The following is a 19,827-nucleotide window of genomic DNA, read 5'->3' as shown; positions in this document are numbered from 1 at the left end:
CCTTGACGGCCCTGGGATGCTTGGAGGCCGTAGAGCCAAAGTGGTAAGGCGTCAGCGAGACAGAGGGTTCTGATTCGGCTGAGAGGGTAGCGTGGCTTAGAAGAACCCGGCACCACCGTGAGGTGAAAGCGTGGAAGGGCCCAGGATGCCACGGTCGGTCTGCGCGCCGCCAGACAATGGAAATGGACGGGACTAGGCGGGACTGGACTGACTGGACTGGCTGGCACAGGCACACTCTGACGAGAAGAGGCGAAGACTGAGTCTACCGTAGGACTACTGTACAGTACTGCTGGGGGATGGGGACTCGACTGGTTCAGTCACTCGTCAAAAGATGTGGGTAACTGGGATGACAAGAGACGAGACTCGTGGGAGAGAAACACAGCAGGGATTCACCACTGGCTCCGGGCGTCGGTAAGGGTATTCCGTAACTGCAGTTCGACAGCAAAAGTTCGCGGTGGGAGGAAGGGGAAGGGGAAGAGGAAGGGCTGTCAGTCCTGAGGATGCAGTCTGGCAGCGGGCGTAAAGACAGGCGTGGCGGCGGGCACCTGCAGATGTATGATGATCTAGAAAGGACAGGGCATTCCCATACACACCATCACTGGTGTTCGATGTCTGAATAATCCTGAGCTGGGCAATCTGCACTGCACACTGACAAACACAGCACATTGATTGACGAGGCGGGAGACTGGATGGATGGATGACTGGAATTGGCTCTGGCCGTCACCGCGGACATTCGTCACCGAACACGCTCAAAGGACTCATCGGGCTTCAATGCTTAAGCAATCAATCACATTGTTCCGGGGGACGCTGGCTTGCCGGTAGGCCGTTCGCTCGTTCGGGCATCTGATTACACGCAGCAGTCCGACCTACATGAGGCCTGCTCATAGACCATCGAGAGTCAAGAAGAGGGCATCGGAGGAGTATCCATTCTGATACAACTACTCAATACGGATAGGCCTTCCATGCACAGTTTTGTTCGATGCTAACAAACGGTAAAGAAGTGCTCGGAAGAAAGCAAGATGCAGGTTCGTCCCTTCTTTTACTCCCTCCTAGTCCAATATTTTTGTACCTGACGAGATATTTATCCGGGGGGTTCAGGCACAGTGCCCAGATGCAAGCGCGCACCAGAGGAGGGACGGGGACGAGCAGAGAAACGATCCCCTCATTATTTATCTGCGAGGAATGGAAAACGGATCACCTGTCCGGAATGTCTACCCCATACTTTCCAATTAACCAGACGACGAGATACAAGATTTGAGATTGATGAGATCGACGATGAGTTTCAGGCACAAATCAGATGTACGATAACTGTCCGGTCCAGAGCGATCATTATTCTGCATTCGGAAGTATACGTGAGAGGATTCGTCGTCACATCAAAATATCCCGCTGAAGAATCGCTGTCGTCTGGTCATTCGTCCAACCTCCCCCACCTTGAGCTCTACTCTCATTACTCGCCCGGCTTTTTTCTGCAAGATATCTTTTCTTTTTCTGCCTCGAAGTGAAGCCATTGTCCCACGTATCAGGGCGAAACGCGGTCCCGAGGACGATCTCAGCGAGCACCAAGCCATCTCTCCCACTACAGCTTAGGTCCCGCCGAAATGGATGGGAGCATGGCATGGCTAGTGAACCACTCATAAAAGAGTCCATGACTCCAAGACGGTAAGTAACGAGGTGGTTCAACGAGACTTAAGGGACGGCACCATCCCGATCCCATCCCTCCTCTTTCTCCTTGGTCTTGCGCTGTATCCGCCGGCCCCAGATCGTGGGATGGACGTTGCGCAGGGAAAACTTGAGGAAGTTTCGAAACCACCTTGAAGATCCGACGACTCCCTTGCGACACTTCACGGTAGATCCGCTCGACCCTGCTCTCGGATCATCTAATCTCCCTCAAGCAGAAAGCTCATCTGTTTCTGCTATATCATGAGCCAATCTCGCTGAATTCGCATCACGTCTGTAACGCCGCCGCATTCATGTTCCAATACCACGGATCCGCATGAACAAACTGCAGAGGCAGCTCAAGTCTCACAACCGCTCGCTTGCTTGACCACGAACCATGTACGAGGTCGCCGAAATCGAGTAATGTCTAGGTACTCTGTATGTACCGTACAGTATCTGCTAGTTCTTTTTGCACGACCACACCACCCCCTCAAGAAAGGACCGAAGGGTATTGATTGTCGGAGGGGCAGTGAAGAGGGGGCTGCAAAGGGATCGAGGGGCAAGAATTGGGGCGTTTACCAAAAGACGCAGATGCAGCCATCGACAGCGAAAAAGTGGTAAGCCGTATCTGCAGCCACGCCACAAGTCAAGCCTCATGGACTCGCCGAACCGAAATGCCCTGCCCATAATACCCACTACTGCTGCAAAGCATCTTCCGTCGTCTTTCCTTTCTGGACCTTCGACTCTAGATCTCGGCACATGCGAAGCGTATATGAAAGAGACTTGGAAGGAGGGCTTTGATTATGCTTGATATATTGTCCCAATATCTACCGACGCTCTTATTCGCTTTGCCTGGCTGCGGACGGGGCAGCGGGTAACTGACTATTTCAATATATTCCCTTCCATTGATTCACAGCCAACCAAATCCTCAAATGTGTGCATCGCGCCCAGAGCGGAGCGCGAACGCCTGACTGAGGAAAGCCCCAGTGTCACAGCTTGCAGCGGGTCTCCAAAGTATATTCGACGACTGACCGTCCGATCAAACCACCTTCAATCAATTCGCATCAACAAATATCGCTTGACGAGTGATGCTAGTTTTGAGGAGAGTTCGGGAACGGGACCGTCCATCCTGGCCTGGGATATCCGGTCCCGGACAAACTGTAATCTTATAGAAACATCAACAGTCTCAACTCAGCGCTCATGCTGTCGAAAAAAAATCTTCGGATGCGGTTCGAGATCAATCAGCAATGCGGCAACCAAAGGGAACGGAAACCCATCAGCGGCGTCATCTTTCTTTCGGCCCGTCGTCTGACCCCATCGTACAGGATAACATTGCACGACAGGAAGCCGCAGCAGCGTCCAATGACGTCTATTCCACCGCAAAGCAATTTTTTCTTCAATCAAGCCTCCATTCGCAATGCAGCCCGATACAAGACATTTTCTATCCGATCCTTCCTTTCCGCAATGGATATAACCTTAAATCTCTACGAGACTTGAAGATGGAGCGCGCTATGAGTACTGTAGGAAGGTTTGCATATCCGAAGCAAATTTCCATGCTTTCAATGCCAAACTTATTAGCAATTCCCACAGCCAATATCCTGATAGGTAATCTCACTCAGCCCAGCCTACCATTTTTCGCCCCTCCAAAAAAGCGACAAGACAGAAAATTGGTTGATCTTGGTGTTACCATCAGCGTCATTCACTCACTCATTCATTCAGCTCCCCAAAATCTCACTCACCCCTCTCTCACCTGATTGATTGATTGATTGATTCATCTCAAACAACTCTCCATAATCTCAAATACCCTTTTTCTGTTCGTACAAGCATACAGAATCCTCACACCTATCGCGCTATCCCTCCTTCAACCCCACGTTACCTACCTACCTACCTACCTGCAACAAAAATCCATCAATCCACCACCAACCACCAAAAGAAACTACCGACCGAAACCCCAAAACCCCCAAAAACAGGCACGCAAGCACGCGAAACAGGTACGCAAAATATCCCCCCATCTGTTGTCTGCTTGACCCCCTGATCCTCCTCGGCCCGTGGGTTCCCTGCTGCTGCAGCTGCAGTGACTGACTGACTGACTGGAGTGGAGTTGGGGTCCCTGATTATCTACGAAGTACTGTACTCTACCTACCTATCGATTGGCGGCTTTTGGCCCAGTGGTGGTGATCTTCCGCTGTTACCTTCGAGTTCTATCTTTCATTCTTTTGTATACTGTATAGGTAAGAAAGGGAGAGGAGAAGAAATGAGAGACGAGACGACGTGAGATGAGATGAGATGAGACGGTACGGTACAATTTCCTTCGTTCCTTCTTCGCGGTGCGATGCGATGCGGGGCGCTGATGCGAAACGGGCATGTCTGTCAGGCAAGGATTCATTCGTTCGCTATTCCTGATTGTCGGTGCCTTGCAGCCAGCTGCCATATATAATTCATTCCTCTTCCCTTGAGGAACACAATCTCAAGATCAGGACTCAAGTCTGTAACACAGATCGCATTGCAAAAATAAAGTAGTGATCCAGAGTGCTGGAAAATGCGTGGGTGCTATTTTGAGTACGAGAGCAGGTACCGGGGCAAGGGTGTTTTCTCGTGTTTTTTTTTCTTGGATTTGGTGGATCCGAGGACTCGGATTTCGAGCGATGGATTCTTTTATTCATGCTTACCTAGGTGCGGACTTTTGTATGTGATTTGCGGGTTTAATTGTTGGTTTGAAGGTGGATTCTTTTGTGTTTCTTGATGTTGTGGCGATGAGATATCTTTTATTGATTTCACGATACTGATTTTCATTGTTTCATAAGGATTTTTGGGTTTGCAGATATTTATGAGTAGGAGAGAGCTATGTAGACTAGTAACGCGATCTAGATCTGTGGTTGTTGAATTTGCGGGGACCCTGTCGATCCGTTGATGTCTAGACGTCACCATCAACTAACTTAATGCTGAGGTCAATCGATTAGTGCGAGTGCACACCTCAATAATCAATCACAGGTACTGTAAACTTTCTTTAGTATACACAATTGAGAACTTTCAAAGCCTCTCATACAATTTTCTCGAATCTATAACCCTCATTTTTCATCTTCATCTTCATCTTCATCTTCATCTTCATCTTCATCATTTTCCCTCATCTCCTCAAATCCTCAAAAATGGCAGGCAAAGCCCACCAATCCCTCAATGGTACCCCTCACCCCTCCAACTCCAATCTCCGCTCTTCTCCAACAACGACATCTCTAACCAAAAACAAAAAAACAGTAATGAAAAAACCCCTCGGTCTCTTCAGCAAAGACCCCATGACCGGTTTCTACCGCACCGGCTTCTGCGACGTCGGGCCTGAAGATGCGGGGAATCATTCGGTTGCTGGTACTTTCTCCTTTCCTCCCCTCCTTTTCCCTTTCACTCCACCCTCCTCTCCTTGTTCCTCCCCTCTCCCCTCTCCCCTTCCCTCTCACCTCTCTACCTCTCGAAGCTCACGAAAACCCCCAAAGCAACACTAACAGACCCCTTCCTGGACTTCACCGCCTCGCGCGGCAACGACCTCCGCGGCGTCGGGCTGACCGCGGGCTGTAAATGGTGTCTCTGCGCTTCGAGATGGAAGGAGGCTATGCTGTTTGCTAAGGAAAAGGGAGAAGGAGGGGGGAAGGAGGGGGAGGGGAAGGGCGATGTGGGGAAGGGGGATGTGGTGCCCAAGGTGCATTTGCATGCTACGCATGAGAGGGCGTTGGATGTTGTTGGGATGGAGGATCTGAAGAAATATGCAGCCGAGCCGGAGGTCGGGAATGCGAGTAATGTTGCGCAGAGTAGGAAGGGGGGCATGGGAGGTGCGGTGAAGGAGAGGACGGAGTTGGCGGGGAAGGAGGGGATGACGAGTCGGGAGTAGGGGAGTGAGTGGTGGGGGAGGGAGGTGTAAGGTAAGGTTTTGGGTAGAGAAAAAAGGTGATTCTTCAAAGGGCTTTCTTTTTGCAACGTTTCGTTTTGAGGGTAATAAGGATGGTAAGGTTAAGGGTGTTTTGTTTATTCTGGTCCCTTGTGTACTATTCCTCATGGAAAGTCTTCCATGAAGAAATTAAACCACCATATATTCTACTCAGATCCTCAATACTCTCTATTTCATAACTCTTCTGCCTGCCTTCAAAGAGCGGAGCCTCTGGAACTGAATTTCAGATGGATATCTTCAAACCTATGATGTTGTCTTTGCCACTTGCCTTGAACCTTTCCGTACAGTACACGCGAAAACTTCCACAAAAGAACAAGCAAACATTTTCATCCAGAAAAGCTGCCAGACTTATGGCTGAGAATGAGAGGGCATAGGAGGACGTCTCGACTTTCTAGGACAAGCAAGCCTCTTTGCCTCACCTGACCAACACACGTCTAGACACCACCAAAACATCTTGAAGCGGTAAACCCCTATTTTCACTTCTTTAGCGAGGGCGTAGACACCCAACGAAACGGTCAGATGGAGGAAAGTACGTCTCGTTGATATTCTAAGCTAATTTCGTAGACGTCCAATGAAGGGGCAGCAAGCGGTGACTACTATACTTCGCTTAGTTTTGTAGATGTGCAACGAATTTTTCAAGAGGATAGCCCCTATTTTCACTTCTCCTGTAGATACGCAACGAAACGGGGAGAAAGAGTTCTCGTGACTTATTTCACGTTCATTTTGGAGATGTACTGTACAAAGGGACACTAAGTGGTAAGCATGTTTTACTTAGTTTTGTAGATACGCAACGAAACAACGGTCAGATGGAGGAAAGTACGTCTCGTTGGCATGTGAAGTTGATTTGGTAGATGCGCAACGGGTCTCTAAAGGCAGTATAACCCCTCACTAGTTTAGCGGCGTAGACATGCAACGAAACGGTCAGGAGGGGTAGAGTGAATTCCGTTAATGTTTTGAACTAATTTCGTAGATGTGCAACGAACCTTCAAAGGCAGTATAACCCCTATTCTCATTTCCGTAGATACGCAACGAAATGGCCAGAAGGAGTTAAGTCAATGTCGTTGGTATTTTAGCGCTCGTAGATGTGCAACGAACCTTCATTCGGTGTGACCCCTATTTTCACTTCCGTAGACATGCAACGAACGGCTAGAGGGGTGAAGTGCAGGTTTGTGGTTAATGTTTCAAAATAATTTGGTAATATTTTGCATAGGAATAGTGATAGGATTGTCAATAGCACTTTTCACTTAATTTGTAGACATGTAACGAAAAGGTTGGAAATAATAAATATAATTCACTTAACTTCACAGATACGCAACGAAAGCGAAGTATTATAGACACGCAACGGAAAGGTCAAGTCATGAAAGATTTCAATGTGTCCGGACCGGATGCCTGCTGTATCTTGTTGTCTCACATCTTCCACTATGAAACCTCAAAACGACCCTCTTCAAATTCTGAAACTGCTCTTGCCTTTATCTCACCACCAGCAGAAGTACAAAAGGATTTTTTCAATCCCCATTCTTCTGGCCAAAGTAAACACCAACACAATACAGCTCAGAAACACCCATAATAATAATTACAGCAACCGCCAAGATGAGCAAACCAGATCCTCAAAGATGCGATTCGGAGTTCGACTATGATGCGCAAGAAATCGATTATTCTACTCATGAGCGAGACTCGTCATCTGATAGCTCGAGATCTGGTTCTGTGTCCAGCGACTCATCTAGCTCCAGTGAGGAATCCGTGGGTGCTGGACCTGAGGAGGGAGGTGAAAGGGGAGGAGATCAGAAGGGCAAGAGTGGTTCGTGAGAGTTTTGTGAGGATGTTCATAGGCGAGGCATAGAGGCGGTGCTTGGATATGGTAGAAGGTGGTGAACAAATAGTTTGATCTTTGAATGAATATGATTTCAAAGTTCTCGTTTTTTAACTTTGTGTGGGCTTTCGTTTTTCTGCTTTGAAATCTCATCTCAAGCTTTTCATTGATCAATATTTGCTGGACTCGCCATTCGAGCTTCCAGGTCCTTTCATTATGATTCCTAGCAAGACTTGGTCTGTACTGGTCGAATCGCAAGGAGGTCAGATGGGTCTTCTATGTTGCCTTTGGAGGGGGTTATGTATATCAACACCTCGATCTTGCCTTGACATCCTTCTTTTCCGATCATCACGATCATCCACATCGGATCACTCTTCATTCCTTCCCAGATACGGAACGGCTCTTTCACTATGGGTGACCGCAGCAGACTTATCGGCGGAAGTGCTCTCCATGACGACGACCCCAACCTCGACGAGGATGGTCAAAAGGAAGACATCAATACTCGCGAGCTAGGCTACGCGAAAGACCCTGACACGACTCCTCCACTCTCTTCTCGGCCAAGTTTGCTTTCCGTGGCCGATCTCAAGAGAAAGGCAGAAGAAGAAGAACAGAAGGCGCAGAGACAGGCCGGGTGGGAGAGAGTCGATAAAGCTATCGAGAAAGCTGAGTTTGAAGAACGGGAGTACTGGGACCAATTCACACAGGCTCAAGAGATACAGAAAAAGGAAGAGGCTTCTAAAACATCTAGCGCGCTTTCACGGGGTAAAACATTCCATCAGAGAGAAAAGGAAAAGGCTGCTGCAGAGTCTAGAGCGGGTACACGGAGAGCCAGCAAGACACCCAGCTTTGAGTTGCCTGATCGTACGAAAGACACAGAGATGGGAGATAAGTGAATATATCTTACGGAGCAGCTTCTTTGATTTTGCAGATGAGGTTGGAAAGTTGGAGGGTTGGGTTTCTTAGGTTACTTGATTTTGAGTTCTTGTGGTACTTTGCGTTACGCCTGGATGGATAGTCCATCGGATTTTGGGATTCTTTTTGCTGGGATGAAGAAGGTTTGAGCAGTATTTATGCCAAGATTACTCTTAGATAGCTCGTTGATGAATCCAACCTGTAGCTGGACCATTCCAATGAATGAACATTGAAGTGCTTGTCGCTTTGGCCTCACATATGCTTTATTCACTGTTTGCGTCTGGGGAAAGTCGCAGCACACCTGAGCCCACGTCCCATTCATTCGATAGTGCGACTGACTTGTGGCGACCAGGAGGGGATGGCTTTGGTAAGAAAGCCACTGTGGCCGTGAAACGCAAATCGAATCAAAACAAGGGACGAGGAGGAAAGGCTTCTGGAAACAAAGCTCCTGGGGTACACAAACGGGTATCAGACCTCGGCGGAAGGTAACAACGCTCAGTTCCTCGGCCGGAACTTGATGAAGGAGAGTCTTCGTCCCAAAAGAGTGTTGAGAAAGAGTCGTCCTCACTACCAGAAGAGAGCGGAGACACTGCGTCTTCTTTGCCGGAATTGAATTTTTCATCTCCTGACAAGAGTGCTGCACTACAGGAAAACAATGAGGTCACTTCCTCTATGCTAGGACCGAGGGCATCATCTCCGACGCCCAGCCAGTCATCTACGGAAGATTGCTTCGACGATAATTCCAAGAAATTCGGAACTTGGGCTCGAGCAAATCCTCAACAAAGCGAAGATGAACCCAGACTTTTCCCAAGCCCCGAGCATGACTTTGAATGCGCGGAAGCTGGAGAATCTGAGCCGGAGGGGAAGAGTAATGACTTGGCTTCTGCGGAGGGGAAACCTGAAGATGGAGGAAAAGAGTCGGATTTTGAGACATTTTCCCAGTTATAATGTGAGTTTCCTCTTCCCATAATTCGAAAGATCTTTGTGGCTGACTTAATGATGCTTAGAAGCACGGGTGTATGTTAAGACCAATCTCTGGTATACGCGGTAGCAACGGAGAGATGATTGGATGTATCATGCAGAAGAAGCTTTTTGATTTCGTCCACCAGAATGAATCTCTTGGCTAATTGGATTCTGAGAAGACGGATACTCATGGCGGAGACTGTCATGTTGACGCACTTCCGGTCGAGTGGTGACTAGCGCCTATCTTGCAGAACACTTTTCAAGTTTGGTTCTTCTCTTTTGTGCGCAAGAGCTATTGGGAGAGTTATTGGTAGTCATCCACGCTCAAGACTAGTAGTTTAATGAAGCGGCGTGCATTGTTCCCTTGAAGTTTTGTTTAGAATTGACTTGTGAACCTGTCACGTGTTCCTGCTACCCCCTGAAAGAAGCGAGGTGAGCAGGCACATTTTCCTTCGAGAGCTACTTAATCCTTCGATTCATAATAAGAATGACGATGAAGGTTGGTACCGAAGGATATAAGGGAGATATAAAGATGACGGGGAAGAATATCCTTTCTTCGCTGGGACAGCAACACCCGCAATTTGCGCGAGATGCGCAATTTCTGCCCAACCAACTGAATACACAAATGACACAGAAATCATAAGTACAAGGATATAGGATATATAACTGAGAGCTAAGATATTTCGTCGTGATTAATAACTTAAATCCACCTTCCCTTCGAAACAAAAGATTCTCTCTCCGCCTTCTCCTTCCTCATCCTTAAGCATCAACATATCCAATTTGAGCCCATACTCTCCCTCGGGCAATGGCCAAAACAAAATATCCTCACTAACCAATATTGCCGACCCTGCTTCTGGCGCACTGAAGTTCGCTCCGACAGCACCATCACAAACCTTGTGTAAACCACGCGCTTCGTCAGTTTGGTAGACGAAGTTGGGCCAGGTGCAGAACGGGCTTGTTTCGGTGTAGTTGGAAGCGGGGGACTCCGGATTGTGCCACTCTGGTATGTAGACTGTTCCCGTCCCGTTGGCGGACGAGGGGATTCGTTGCGAGAAAGTTCCGAAGACAAGAAGCTTTTGTTCACGAGAGCTGGGAAACGGAAGGTATGTTAGTGCTTGATGACGATGGATTAGTGATGGAGAGGGAAGGACGTAGTACATCGTTGGCGGATTAGGATCCCATTTGATCTTTTCTAGTAGATACTCAGTGGTTTGCAGATAAAGATGTGTGAGCGGAACAGAACCTATTATGAAGATGTCATTTTCTGGATCTGATTCGGAGCAGTATTCGAATGTTGAACCGCCGGGAATAGATGGCTTAGAAGTCACATCGATCGAACTAAACAGCCTCTGTTGTTCAAAAAGTGTGCATGTAACCATGGAACTCATAAAATTGGCCAGAGCGAAGACATAGGAGAAAGAGAACATCTTGCAGTCGACGGCATACAATCTCTCAATGATTCAAACGGATTTTGTTGAAGCGATGATATGCTGGAGAACATAAGGATATCAGTGAGGCTTAGTGATTGTTGTTGTTCTGAAAATGCAGAATATGGCATGGTAAAAGTTGGTGGCGAAAACCTTACAACGCGCTTGTTGAGGCTGAGCTCAGGCTGAGCCGAGTAGAACCAATCAGAATGACCAACATCGAAGGATTTGGGAATGCACCAATCCTTCGCTTGGATTGTAAATTTGGTTGGCAGATCCTTCAGGCACTGATGTTTGCTGCCTTTTCTCTATCAATTGGGAGATTATCAATATCGCTGTGATACAATCTTTACGAGGCCAACTCGGCTTCAATCACGCTCTCAGCAACACCAGGATACGTATAGATCTTGACGAATTTCAAGCCCACCCTCTCCAAAATTGCCTTCCAATCTGCCTCAGTTCTTTCCCTTACAGCAAAGTGGGCAAGCATCATCATATCCATGGATGCAGCCGCCAGCGTGGGGTTCTCCTCAGACAGGACGATCTCATTGAGAAGGACCCTAGAGTATCCAGGCCTCAACGCTGGCTTCAAGTTCTCCAGGATACGAACTCCGTCATCGTCTCCCCAGTCGTGGAGAATGGAGTGCAACGAGTAAGCACGAGCGCCTTTAATAGGTTGAGTTGTAAAGAAATCATGGGCTTGCGCTTCGAATGGAGAGTCGGCTTTGAGAGTCTCTACAACACTGGCGATTACTGGTTCCCGATCCTGGAGGACGATACGACCGGGATGAAAAGTATGCTGGGCTGCGAAGAGAGTCATATCATGGCCTTCTCCTCCGCCGACATCAACGAGAAGAATATCGCTCATACTAGAATCGAAGCCGTGGATAAGACGATCGGCTACGGGGTAAAAGCCTGGATCATACCAGTTTGCTTTACCAGCACGATATGCCGCCATGAAAGAACCAAAGTGCTGGAGGTTGGGAGGTGTGGCAACCAACCAGTCGAAGAACGGAAGCTGAGTCCTGTGCGCGTCTTGGAAAGGCCCATCAGTCAATGAGGTAGGCTGTTTGTATCCGATCTTCTTGAAGTATTCTGGGAATGCGTTGAATGATGGTCTGGCTGCGTCGTAACCAAAGGAGATACTGTGTTGGTATATCTCCTCCGAAAGTCCATTACTCAATGCTGTGGCATGGAATGCTCCATCATGGTAAGTCACGATATGCATAGCGACAAGATGTCTCAATTAGCCTTCCAAGAAGCAGGACATCAAGTCCTGTCTTCTCAGCCAAGGTTTGAGCGCTCAGTCCAATATCGCCAAAATCTCTCAAGTGTTGAAAAAGTTGAACATCTACCGCAAGGCGGATATGAGCGGACATAGCAGACTGTTCAGTCAACAGGATTGTTTATCGCTCAGAATTCTGACCTTACCTCTGCCCAGAAACTCCGCTGCAAGAACTCGCTCGGAATGCAACGACTACCGCACGGCTGAGATTGATAAGATCCTCTCTTGACCCAGCTTCATTGCCCTCATATGTTTTGCCAGCAGCAGCGATGCGCTGCAAAAGCGAAGCCATTGATGGAGAAGTTATGCTACACGTACTACAATTATGTTCAGTATGAAGTCTGACGAGAAGTGACAAGAAATGGCAGAGATCTTTGACTCTTCTCCTTGCAAAATGGTTCAAAGTCTCACCTGTCGCAGTTTGTCCCGATTAGTCTTAGAGGTTACCAGAGCATACCCCTATTGCTCGACGCCTGCCGTAAGCGAGTCATTCTTACGCATGCGGAACCTGCTACTGTCTGTGCATTCAAGTTCCCCTCCCTGGATCATGCCTCGTACGATACACTATTCGTTTGCTTATCAGTTGACTTCGGGAATTCTCAATTTGACCGCCTTCGGCCGCGGTCGACACTCATCTATTTCCTCCATGCCCAAATCGAACCACTCTCAAGAGTTTCAGCGCGTTCCATATACATTCCATAAGGACGCTTCAAAAGAGAACTCCTTCCTACTAGTATTCAGCTCTTTAAATTGCAATATCTCAATTTCGAACCCTACTCTTCCCTTAGGTCTCTCTCAACTATTCTTGTTCCCTGCCATGGTACCGCTCTGAAGGTATGGCAGGAGACCAATTCATTAGATTTGGAGTTTTCATTCTGATACCAAGAATCGTCCCCCCAATAGATTCTCTGCCTCTATTTTCCTATTGAATAGCGCTGTAGCAAGCTATTCATACGGTACACTTCTCACGTTTTGCGCATCCTATGATCTTCAACTCATTCCAGAGTCCCACTATTCCGGTCCTCCCCTGATCGGTGAAACTTAATAGCACTATCTTTCAAACGTGACACCGTTAGCAATAAATGATATTGGGATATCAACACCGGATCTTCTTTTGTGGCTGCGAGTCACGTTGTCATCACATGACAGTAAAAACCATTCGTGATATACTATATATCATCAGATCTGTAACTCTCTAATAGAGTCGCTTTCTCAGCTACAGTTTGTCCTGGGGTAGGAGGCGGCGGTAAAGAAGAGAGTTATTTGGGCTGATTAACTACACGTGATCTCTCACCACTGTTTCATCTCCGGATTAGCTGCTCCGGGTACCAACGCTTATCCGACAAACGGAAGCAAACAACATCTATTTCCCTTGTCTCTTCTACCATCGAAATTCTTCCAAGCTATTGACTTCCACATCAAAAGTCTCACAATCCGACGATCCATCGTCTTTCTGGATCTAATCAAGAACTCAAAACTTGATCACCGCACCTCGCTTCTTGGCGCTCATTTCCAGTTACTTACTCCCATCAGTCATGCTCTCTGAGTTCTTGGAAGGTACTTACAAGAAGTACAAGAATGACACATCCACATTTCTGAAGTGGCTGTACGAGACTGGCACGAAATGTGGGTATGTACCCGATGCGCCTACTACTGCGAAGAAACAAGTGGAGATTACGCCGCAGAAGTCAGCTCGATTGAAAGGAAAGGCGAGAAAGGAGGCTAAAGCTGCCAAGCTAGGTAAGTCGATATAACCTTCATGTGTTCATTCCACATTATTGTTGCTCAAAGGTAATACTGCGAAGAGGACTTGTTCGCGCGATGGCTCAAAGATATGCTCTGGTGGTAGTTCGCTACCAGTGAAAGTGTCCACCGAAACCCATCTTTTTCTTTGCAATAGTTGAGTTGCTGATATCAGCTGGACAGTAGCTACGTCAATGCCCGATACTAGTGCTGGAGTACTGTCACATGAAGTCCCCCGGAGAGATCTGATGCCACTAGCGCAAGCGGTGCTCTACTCTCAGGATTCATCTATCAAAGTACCTGTCAAGATTCTCCAGGTCGGCCTCCGTGCAGTATCAACTCGCAAGAAACTTACAGAATCTTTCTCGAAGAACACCGAAGCCTCTGATGTGGAAACCTTAGAGTCAAATTACAGCCACTCATATTTCAACGACTTGATGGAGCGAGTCATCTTAACTCTCCAGCCCCGATTCGCTACAATGGCTGGCACCAACATCAAGGAGAAAGACCCTACACAGAACAACGAGACCATTGCAGACCTGGTAAATCGTTTCGCCGTCCTCGAAGTTGAGGAGCCCGCGGAGCCCTATCTCTCAACTCCTGATGCAAACGCCGCAACACAGACGAACTACCCAAGTCTGCAGAGCCCGATTACAAATTCTACGAGGCAGAAGAAGATGCACGTGAAGCTAAAGCTTTCGCATTTCACTGTCTCTTCACTGATCTCAACAAATTGCGAAGCTATGTGGAACGGGTATGGCGTGATTACAGGGAAGACAAATTGGACCTCATCACGGCGTCCGTTGTCACGAACACGGCAGTTCAGCTCGCGATTCGAACTCAAGACGAATTTGTGGCATCATTCCCAGGGACAGGCAGCTACAAAGATACTTGGGTTACGCTATACACTGAAATGGGTGTAAAGTTGTTCAAAGAAGGTCATACTTTCGGTATGTTCAATGTCAGTGAGGACGTCGAAGACTGGGCTTTCCGCCGTGCATACTCCATACTCTCTGAATTCACCAAGGTTCTGAACCCGAAAAGTATACCTATGGTGAAGCGAGGTTTTTATGGCGTATATCATCCTCAGGCTGATCGAACCCGCATGAGCCGCATCGAGAAACAACAGGAAGACGTTCAAGTCTTACTGGAAATATTACCGGAGTTCTGCTTCCTTGCCAAGTTTGACATTGCCATGCTTGGCCAGGACGAAGTGACTCGAGGACTTCGTCAATTTGCGCTTACGAAAGCGATTCCAATCTGGCTTGTCTTTGCCGTGGAAATATTCTTGAACATTCATCATATTCTGCGAGAGACTGTTGATTCGGGATTTCAAGTACTCACTCTTACTGCTACCCGCTTCACACAAACTTTGAATCGGTATTTCGAGTTATCGGATGGATTCACGAAACCCAAAAGTTGGCCGGTTCAGAATGAGCAACTTTTCCACATCTTAAAAGACTTGATGGGTATCCAAATCTTCAATGATGCCATTCTGCCTTAAAAAACCTCGGAATACAAGTCTGTTGGCTGGGCTGCGCCCCAAGAACTCGAACGGTTTTATCTTTACAAGAGACATCCCCTCCTCTGTGGCATAATCGCTTTCAATCTCACACTTTGGCAGCAGGATTATGGAATGACCGTGGCAAATGGCATGGGAACGGCGATTTTCCCTGCGCATTTCTACAACGCTCTACGACAGAAGCAGAATGGAATTGCTCCATGGCCCATAATGGAGGAGCTCATAGCCATTCACGGCGAGAACCGTCTGTTCCTTGGATCGAAGCCAACTACAATCATGGACTCCTACAAACAAATCGTCCTTACGCTAGGCCATTCTGTGGCGGACTTCAGCGCCAACCTCAGAAAAAGGAAATTGAGACCATCGAAGAACGGTCCTCGAGGCCTTAAAGAGAGTTCGCCCCTCTCGGAGATATTTCGTCAAAATTGGACCGTAGAAGGTAACGTAGTTATTGATAAGAGTGCATTGACACTGCACAGAGTGGAAGCACTTCTCACCGAACAAGCTCTTGATGAGGAGATTGCCGGTAATCCAGTCAGCAAGAGAGTACGTCACAAAATGGCTGTTTCTAAACAATTATCTCCGCTGGATCTATTGGATGCCTTAATGGTTTCGATCCCACGAGAACTTCCGAAACTCCAATACGATTACTTCGAGTTGCACAGACAGAGTATAGGGGTTCTGCGAAAGGTGTGTGCTGAGATGGACGAGGATTTCAAAAGGTACATTGGGGAAGGGTATCTTGAGAACGAATCTCAGCTTCCATTCCTAGGTCCTTACGAACATGGGGACAAAAGTCCGTGCGTTCAGGCTGTAGAACCTCGAAATTAAAACTCTTCACATTAGGACTAAACTATCAACAACTCCACCATTATGGATCCTTTTACCACTCCACCTATGTCTCCACGTCTCCCAGGTGCAGAGATCAGAACCAAGCACAAAGAGGGCATACGCCGGCTCTTCAAATTCGCTAAAATAGGCCTGCAACAGCTCCAGGGCTACTACCACCTAGGAGACAGCACAGTTAGGAAGATCCTACTATACGATGTGCCTGAAAGAGCGCGCCCTACACGCACAGGGAGACCCAGAGAATCCCTCAATGAACAGGAGGTTAGAGATATTATTGAGTATATTTGCACCGACCATGCAACTAGAGTGCTGAATTGGATCCAAATACACGATGAATTGCAACTCTCTTGCTCTGTCAAGACCCTCAAACGCCGCTGCAAAGAAGCTGGATACTACTCTTGTATCTGCTGCCAAAAGCCCTACCTCACTAAGACCCAAGCCAATGCGCGGTGGCTGTGGGGGATAGCACACATGTTTTGGACTATTTGGGAATGGAGTCAGATACTGTACTCAGATGAGGTCACATTTCAAGTTGGAGGGAAGAAATGCAAGCAGAGGTGTATTAGGAATAAGAAGGAACGCTGTTATCCTGACTGCATTCAATTCCAAATGCATAGAGGTGGCACTATTCCTGTACACTTCTTTGGTGCTGTAGGCTACGGATACAAAAGTCCATTGATCAACATTCATGGAACTGGGAAGAGTGGGGCATTTACACAAACTGATTACCTTGCTCAAGTACTCAAGCCTTATATTCAGGATTTTTTAGCTGCTTTTGCGGCTGTTTTGGGGCCTGGGAAGACCCCTCAGTTCATGGAAGACGGCAACTCTGCTCACGGCCACAAGACTACTAGCAATATTTGTGCTACTTGGCGTACTTCTATGGGTATTACTCTATTCCCCCATCCTGCAGTTAGCCCTGATATGAATCCTATTGAGAAGTGCTGGAGGAGAATAAAACAAGCTCTCCATAGGCGCCTAAGGCAGCCAACAACTGAGGTTCAAATGGTTGTAGCAGTATTAGAAGAATGGGACAAAATTCCTCAGGAATGGATCAATGGGCTTATTGAGCAGCAGGACTTCTGGGTACACGACTTAATTAAGCGATGTGGCTGGTCTACAGCTAATTAATTAATAAAATTCATGATTCTGATGCCCTGAACGCACGGACTTTTGTCCCCATGTTCGTTATACTCTTAGTGTAAGTCCTCCAACATCAGATTGAGCTGGGCTAATATAATACAGATGCCAATTGGGTCTTTCAAGACAGCAACTGCTTTGGGTATTCCGGCAAATGATGCTGGCAGCAAGGTATTGGAGAAGGCAGGAGAGGTCATGGAGCGATATGTTGCAGAATTGTAGAAAGATGTTGAATAGCTATGAATTATATTTTATTGTCTTTTGATAAATTCATTATTGTATAATTTTGAGACTATGGCTTCTTCCTGTGGGGTTCTCCAGGTGGCAACAAGTCCTAGGCTTTAAACTCTAAAAATTCAGGGTAAGTAAGCCTAAAGCCAACTCTGTTCAGGCATCACTCGCTAAATTTTCATCCTCTGGAATGCGTTCTAGGGAGCACCACCCCGCACTATACCCCGCACTGTACCCAGCACTTGTAATCAGACGTATACAATAACTCTTGACAAGCACTTCCTTTGTGATAAATACAATAAGGAGAGATGAGTCTCCCATCAAGATCTTTGGCCAATATGGTTTGCGGTGACTGTTGTCAAGCAGGCGACTAGAAAGGAAATATTTCGCCGCCTTTAAAACAGGTTCAGGGGCTTAAAACAGCGGTGCTCGGCTATTTCACTTGTTGAAAAGCAGGAGCGAGAGCCGGCACTTACATATCTTGCTCTGTACACTTTAGAGGGATGAGGAGGGAGTGGTAGTAAAGTATAACTGGTATCTAAGAGCCATCCTGCGTTGTGGGTTGTAGGTCGGGTGTCAGAGTCTCAACAAGTATTCTCAGAATCGTGGATGGTGCTCTCATCCTTAAGGACACGAGAGTCGTGCAATGTCCATCACCGCTAGAATTGTCGAGGAATGAGTTGTTTATCTTATTAAAGTAGTACAATACTTATAGGAAAAGTAAGATACGATTGAAATGTAGTTTCAAGTAGTCAGACAAGATCTAAGTTGCATGAGGCTGGAAGTACGCAAGAGACAAAGTTGTATTTACCAAGAGCGTGTTTCATGTAGGCAAGGACAATGGTGTTAAGAAAGAAACAAACGTAAATGAACGGTTGGGGATTGCTTCTTATACCGCAATCAATGTCCTGTGAGAGAAACGGCATCTAGAATCATAAGAAACACTTTGCCAAGAACAAGAAAAGACTTCAACCAACTGCTTGAAGAAACACATGAAACAACGTAAACTTGGATTGTCCTTGAGTCAAAAGGACAACTGCAGATAGATATTGCACCAAGCGGGTCCAGTGTTTACGTGCTTAGTCGTTTGGACCGGGGTCTACCCACGAATCCGACTTTGAAGATTTCCCCCTCGAAATTCGCAAAAAACACATTCAATCACCAAAAACACCACCACCACCACTACAAGCAGCACAATGCTTGCTTTCCTCCGCAAACTCTTTTCTTGCATCCTCGGGGAGGGATGGGAACCCTCGACCCCTGTCTCATCAGCTTCCAGCTACGAGCAGGAGCAGGGTGAGAGGGATCCCATCCCTTTCCTCGAGCTGCCGCCTCCGTACCAGATCGCTGGCGAACTCACTTCCGAAGAGCTCGAGCGAATCGTCACCATCATCCAAAACCCGACCCAATACAAGATCCCCGCCTGGTTCCTCAATCGTCAACGCGATATCGTCGATGGTAAAGACTCTCAAATCCTTGCCAACGGTGTCGACTCCAAGCTCCGTGATGATCTCGAACGCCTGAAGAAAATTCGCGCTCATCGTGGCCTTCGTCATTATTGGGGCCTCCGTGTTCGTGGACAACACTCAAAGACTACCGGTCGTCGTGGCCGTACTGTCGGTGTTTCCAAGAAGAAGGGTGGTTAAACATTTTCGAATATGGGATACATCGGCTGGGTGGCGTGCGGCTTTACCATGGTTTCGTGCAATGCATATGGGGCGCGATCAATTTTTTGGCCCCCCCCAGCCATTAGGCTGAGCCTGAGCTTCGGCTCCCTCCCTTGTTTCCCCCCGGAGGTGCCGACTTTTCAAATTAAAGCTCCTGCTGCTGCGGCACGTTGAGCTCTGCTTTCATCCATTCTCTAGAGGCACCGACAATCCAAACAATTACGTCTTTGTGGGACTCTGGCTTCTTTCAAAAGAGTCTCCTTGGGTTAATACTCAAAGACTTGATATTCTTGCTGGCCCAAGTCTCCGAGATTAGAGGAACAGAATGTCCACAAACCAGGTAATACTTGACACCAAGCGAATTGCGCAAGACGAAGGCTAACTTGAAAAGCTTCAGCAAGGCCCATGCGTTTAAAACCCTGATAGAGGACGCAGAGAAGGAATCGCAGAAGGTACGATCGATGTGCGAGCAAGGGAACAAGCTGGCGTGAGAGTATTCGTCTCTGGCGCAAAATATGTCAGAGCTGACAACAAACCCCAAAAAGTGAGTATTTGCAATCGTGACAATGACGGACCACAGCAGTAAGCTAGCGTTGAGGGCAATGGGTGTGACTAACAATCAATAGGATTCTGATCATCTCGTCCACCGATCTCAGCCCGTTGTACTTCGTCAAAACCGTCAATAATA

General features: G+C 47.4%; 9 protein-coding genes across 9 annotated transcripts; 7 read left to right on the top strand and 2 right to left on the bottom strand.

Annotated features, from left to right (window-relative positions):
- The first annotated feature begins 823 nt into the window (after positions 1-823).
- On the top strand, positions 824-1,316 carry LY89DRAFT_327913 (uncharacterized protein). The gene has a single exon (XM_018206763.1). It carries the CDS (start codon positions 980-982, stop codon positions 1,256-1,258), a length of 279 nt encoding a protein of 92 aa, XP_018063219.1. The 5' UTR covers positions 824-979; the 3' UTR covers positions 1,259-1,316.
- A 3,313-nt stretch (positions 1,317-4,629) lies between these two features.
- Positions 4,630-5,533, top strand: LY89DRAFT_724851 (uncharacterized protein; the record flags this gene model as incomplete). Its single annotated transcript, XM_018218935.1, has 3 exons — positions 4,630-4,833; positions 4,909-5,016; positions 5,142-5,533. The coding sequence occupies exons 1-3, from the start codon at positions 4,803-4,805 to the stop codon at positions 5,531-5,533; spliced, it is 531 nt and encodes a 176-aa protein (XP_018063218.1). The 5' UTR covers positions 4,630-4,802.
- A 2,277-nt stretch (positions 5,534-7,810) lies between these two features.
- On the top strand, positions 7,811-9,260 carry LY89DRAFT_676752 (uncharacterized protein; the record flags this gene model as incomplete). Its single annotated transcript, XM_018213622.1, has 3 exons — positions 7,811-8,261; positions 8,548-8,797; positions 8,858-9,260. The coding sequence occupies 3 exons, from the start codon at positions 7,811-7,813 to the stop codon at positions 9,258-9,260; spliced, it is 1,104 nt and encodes a 367-aa protein (XP_018063217.1).
- A 703-nt stretch (positions 9,261-9,963) lies between these two features.
- Positions 9,964-10,812, bottom strand: LY89DRAFT_690832 (uncharacterized protein). The gene is made up of 3 exons (XM_018216178.1): positions 10,519-10,812; positions 10,434-10,467; positions 9,964-10,364 (listed from the first exon to the last, which is right to left on the bottom strand). Exons 1-3 carry the CDS (start codon positions 10,700-10,702, stop codon positions 9,968-9,970), a joined length of 615 nt encoding a protein of 204 aa, XP_018063216.1. The 5' UTR covers positions 10,703-10,812; the 3' UTR covers positions 9,964-9,967.
- Positions 10,813-11,051: 239 nt separating this feature from the next.
- LY89DRAFT_701718 (putative O-methyltransferase) lies at positions 11,052-12,279 on the bottom strand (the record flags this gene model as incomplete). The annotated part of the gene is made up of 4 exons (XM_018217216.1): positions 11,052-11,902; positions 11,937-12,087; positions 12,134-12,151; positions 12,184-12,279. The coding sequence occupies 4 exons, from the start codon at positions 12,277-12,279 to the stop codon at positions 11,052-11,054; spliced, it is 1,116 nt and encodes a 371-aa protein (XP_018063215.1).
- Positions 12,280-13,522: 1,243 nt separating this feature from the next.
- LY89DRAFT_741693 (uncharacterized protein) lies at positions 13,523-15,234 on the top strand (the record flags this gene model as incomplete). Its single annotated transcript, XM_018220742.1, has 3 exons — positions 13,523-13,727; positions 13,914-14,272; positions 14,368-15,234. The coding sequence occupies 3 exons, from the start codon at positions 13,523-13,525 to the stop codon at positions 15,232-15,234; spliced, it is 1,431 nt and encodes a 476-aa protein (XP_018063214.1).
- Positions 15,095-16,083, top strand: LY89DRAFT_788748 (uncharacterized protein; the record flags this gene model as incomplete). Its single annotated transcript, XM_018223192.1, has 1 exon — positions 15,095-16,083. Exon 1 carries the CDS (start codon positions 15,367-15,369, stop codon positions 16,081-16,083), a length of 717 nt encoding a protein of 238 aa, XP_018063213.1. The 5' UTR covers positions 15,095-15,366.
- Positions 16,084-16,434: 351 nt separating this feature from the next.
- Positions 16,435-17,169, top strand: LY89DRAFT_562921 (uncharacterized protein; the record flags this gene model as incomplete). Its single annotated transcript, XM_018208487.1, has 1 exon — positions 16,435-17,169. A coding segment is annotated over one exon (735 nt), but the record flags the coding sequence as incomplete, so codon positions are not given.
- A 1,649-nt stretch (positions 17,170-18,818) lies between these two features.
- LY89DRAFT_571499 (30S ribosomal protein S13p/S18e) lies at positions 18,819-19,118 on the top strand (the record flags this gene model as incomplete). The annotated part of the gene is made up of 1 exon (XM_018208596.2): positions 18,819-19,118. A coding segment is annotated over one exon (300 nt), but the record flags the coding sequence as incomplete, so codon positions are not given.
- Positions 19,119-19,827: the final 709 nt, after the last annotated feature.

This window comes from Mollisia scopiformis (genome assembly GCF_001500285.1).
Source record: "Mollisia scopiformis unplaced genomic scaffold LY89scaffold_31, whole genome shotgun sequence".
In the NCBI taxonomy this organism is placed as follows: domain Eukaryota; kingdom Fungi; phylum Ascomycota; class Leotiomycetes; order Helotiales; family Mollisiaceae; genus Mollisia; species Mollisia scopiformis.
This window is presented reverse-complemented; position numbering and strand designations above follow the sequence as displayed.

Bases quoted from the DNA above. Each gene is read 5' to 3' on its own strand.
- LY89DRAFT_690832 (XM_018216178.1), bottom strand. From the start codon at position 10,702: ATGTTCTCTTTCTCCTATGTCTTCGCTCTGGCCAATTTTATGAGTTCC. The intron at 10,468-10,518 runs GTTCTGTTCCGC...AGTATCTACTAG, and splicing joins AAATGACATCTTCATAATAG to AAAAGATCAAATGGGATCCT. The intron at 10,365-10,433 runs GTACTACGTCCT...TCCGTTTCCCAG, and splicing joins GATCCTAATCCGCCAACGAT to CTCTCGTGAACAAAAGCTTC.
- LY89DRAFT_327913 (XM_018206763.1), top strand. From the start codon at position 980: ATGCTAACAAACGGTAAAGAAGTGCTCGGAAGAAAGCAAGATGCAGGT.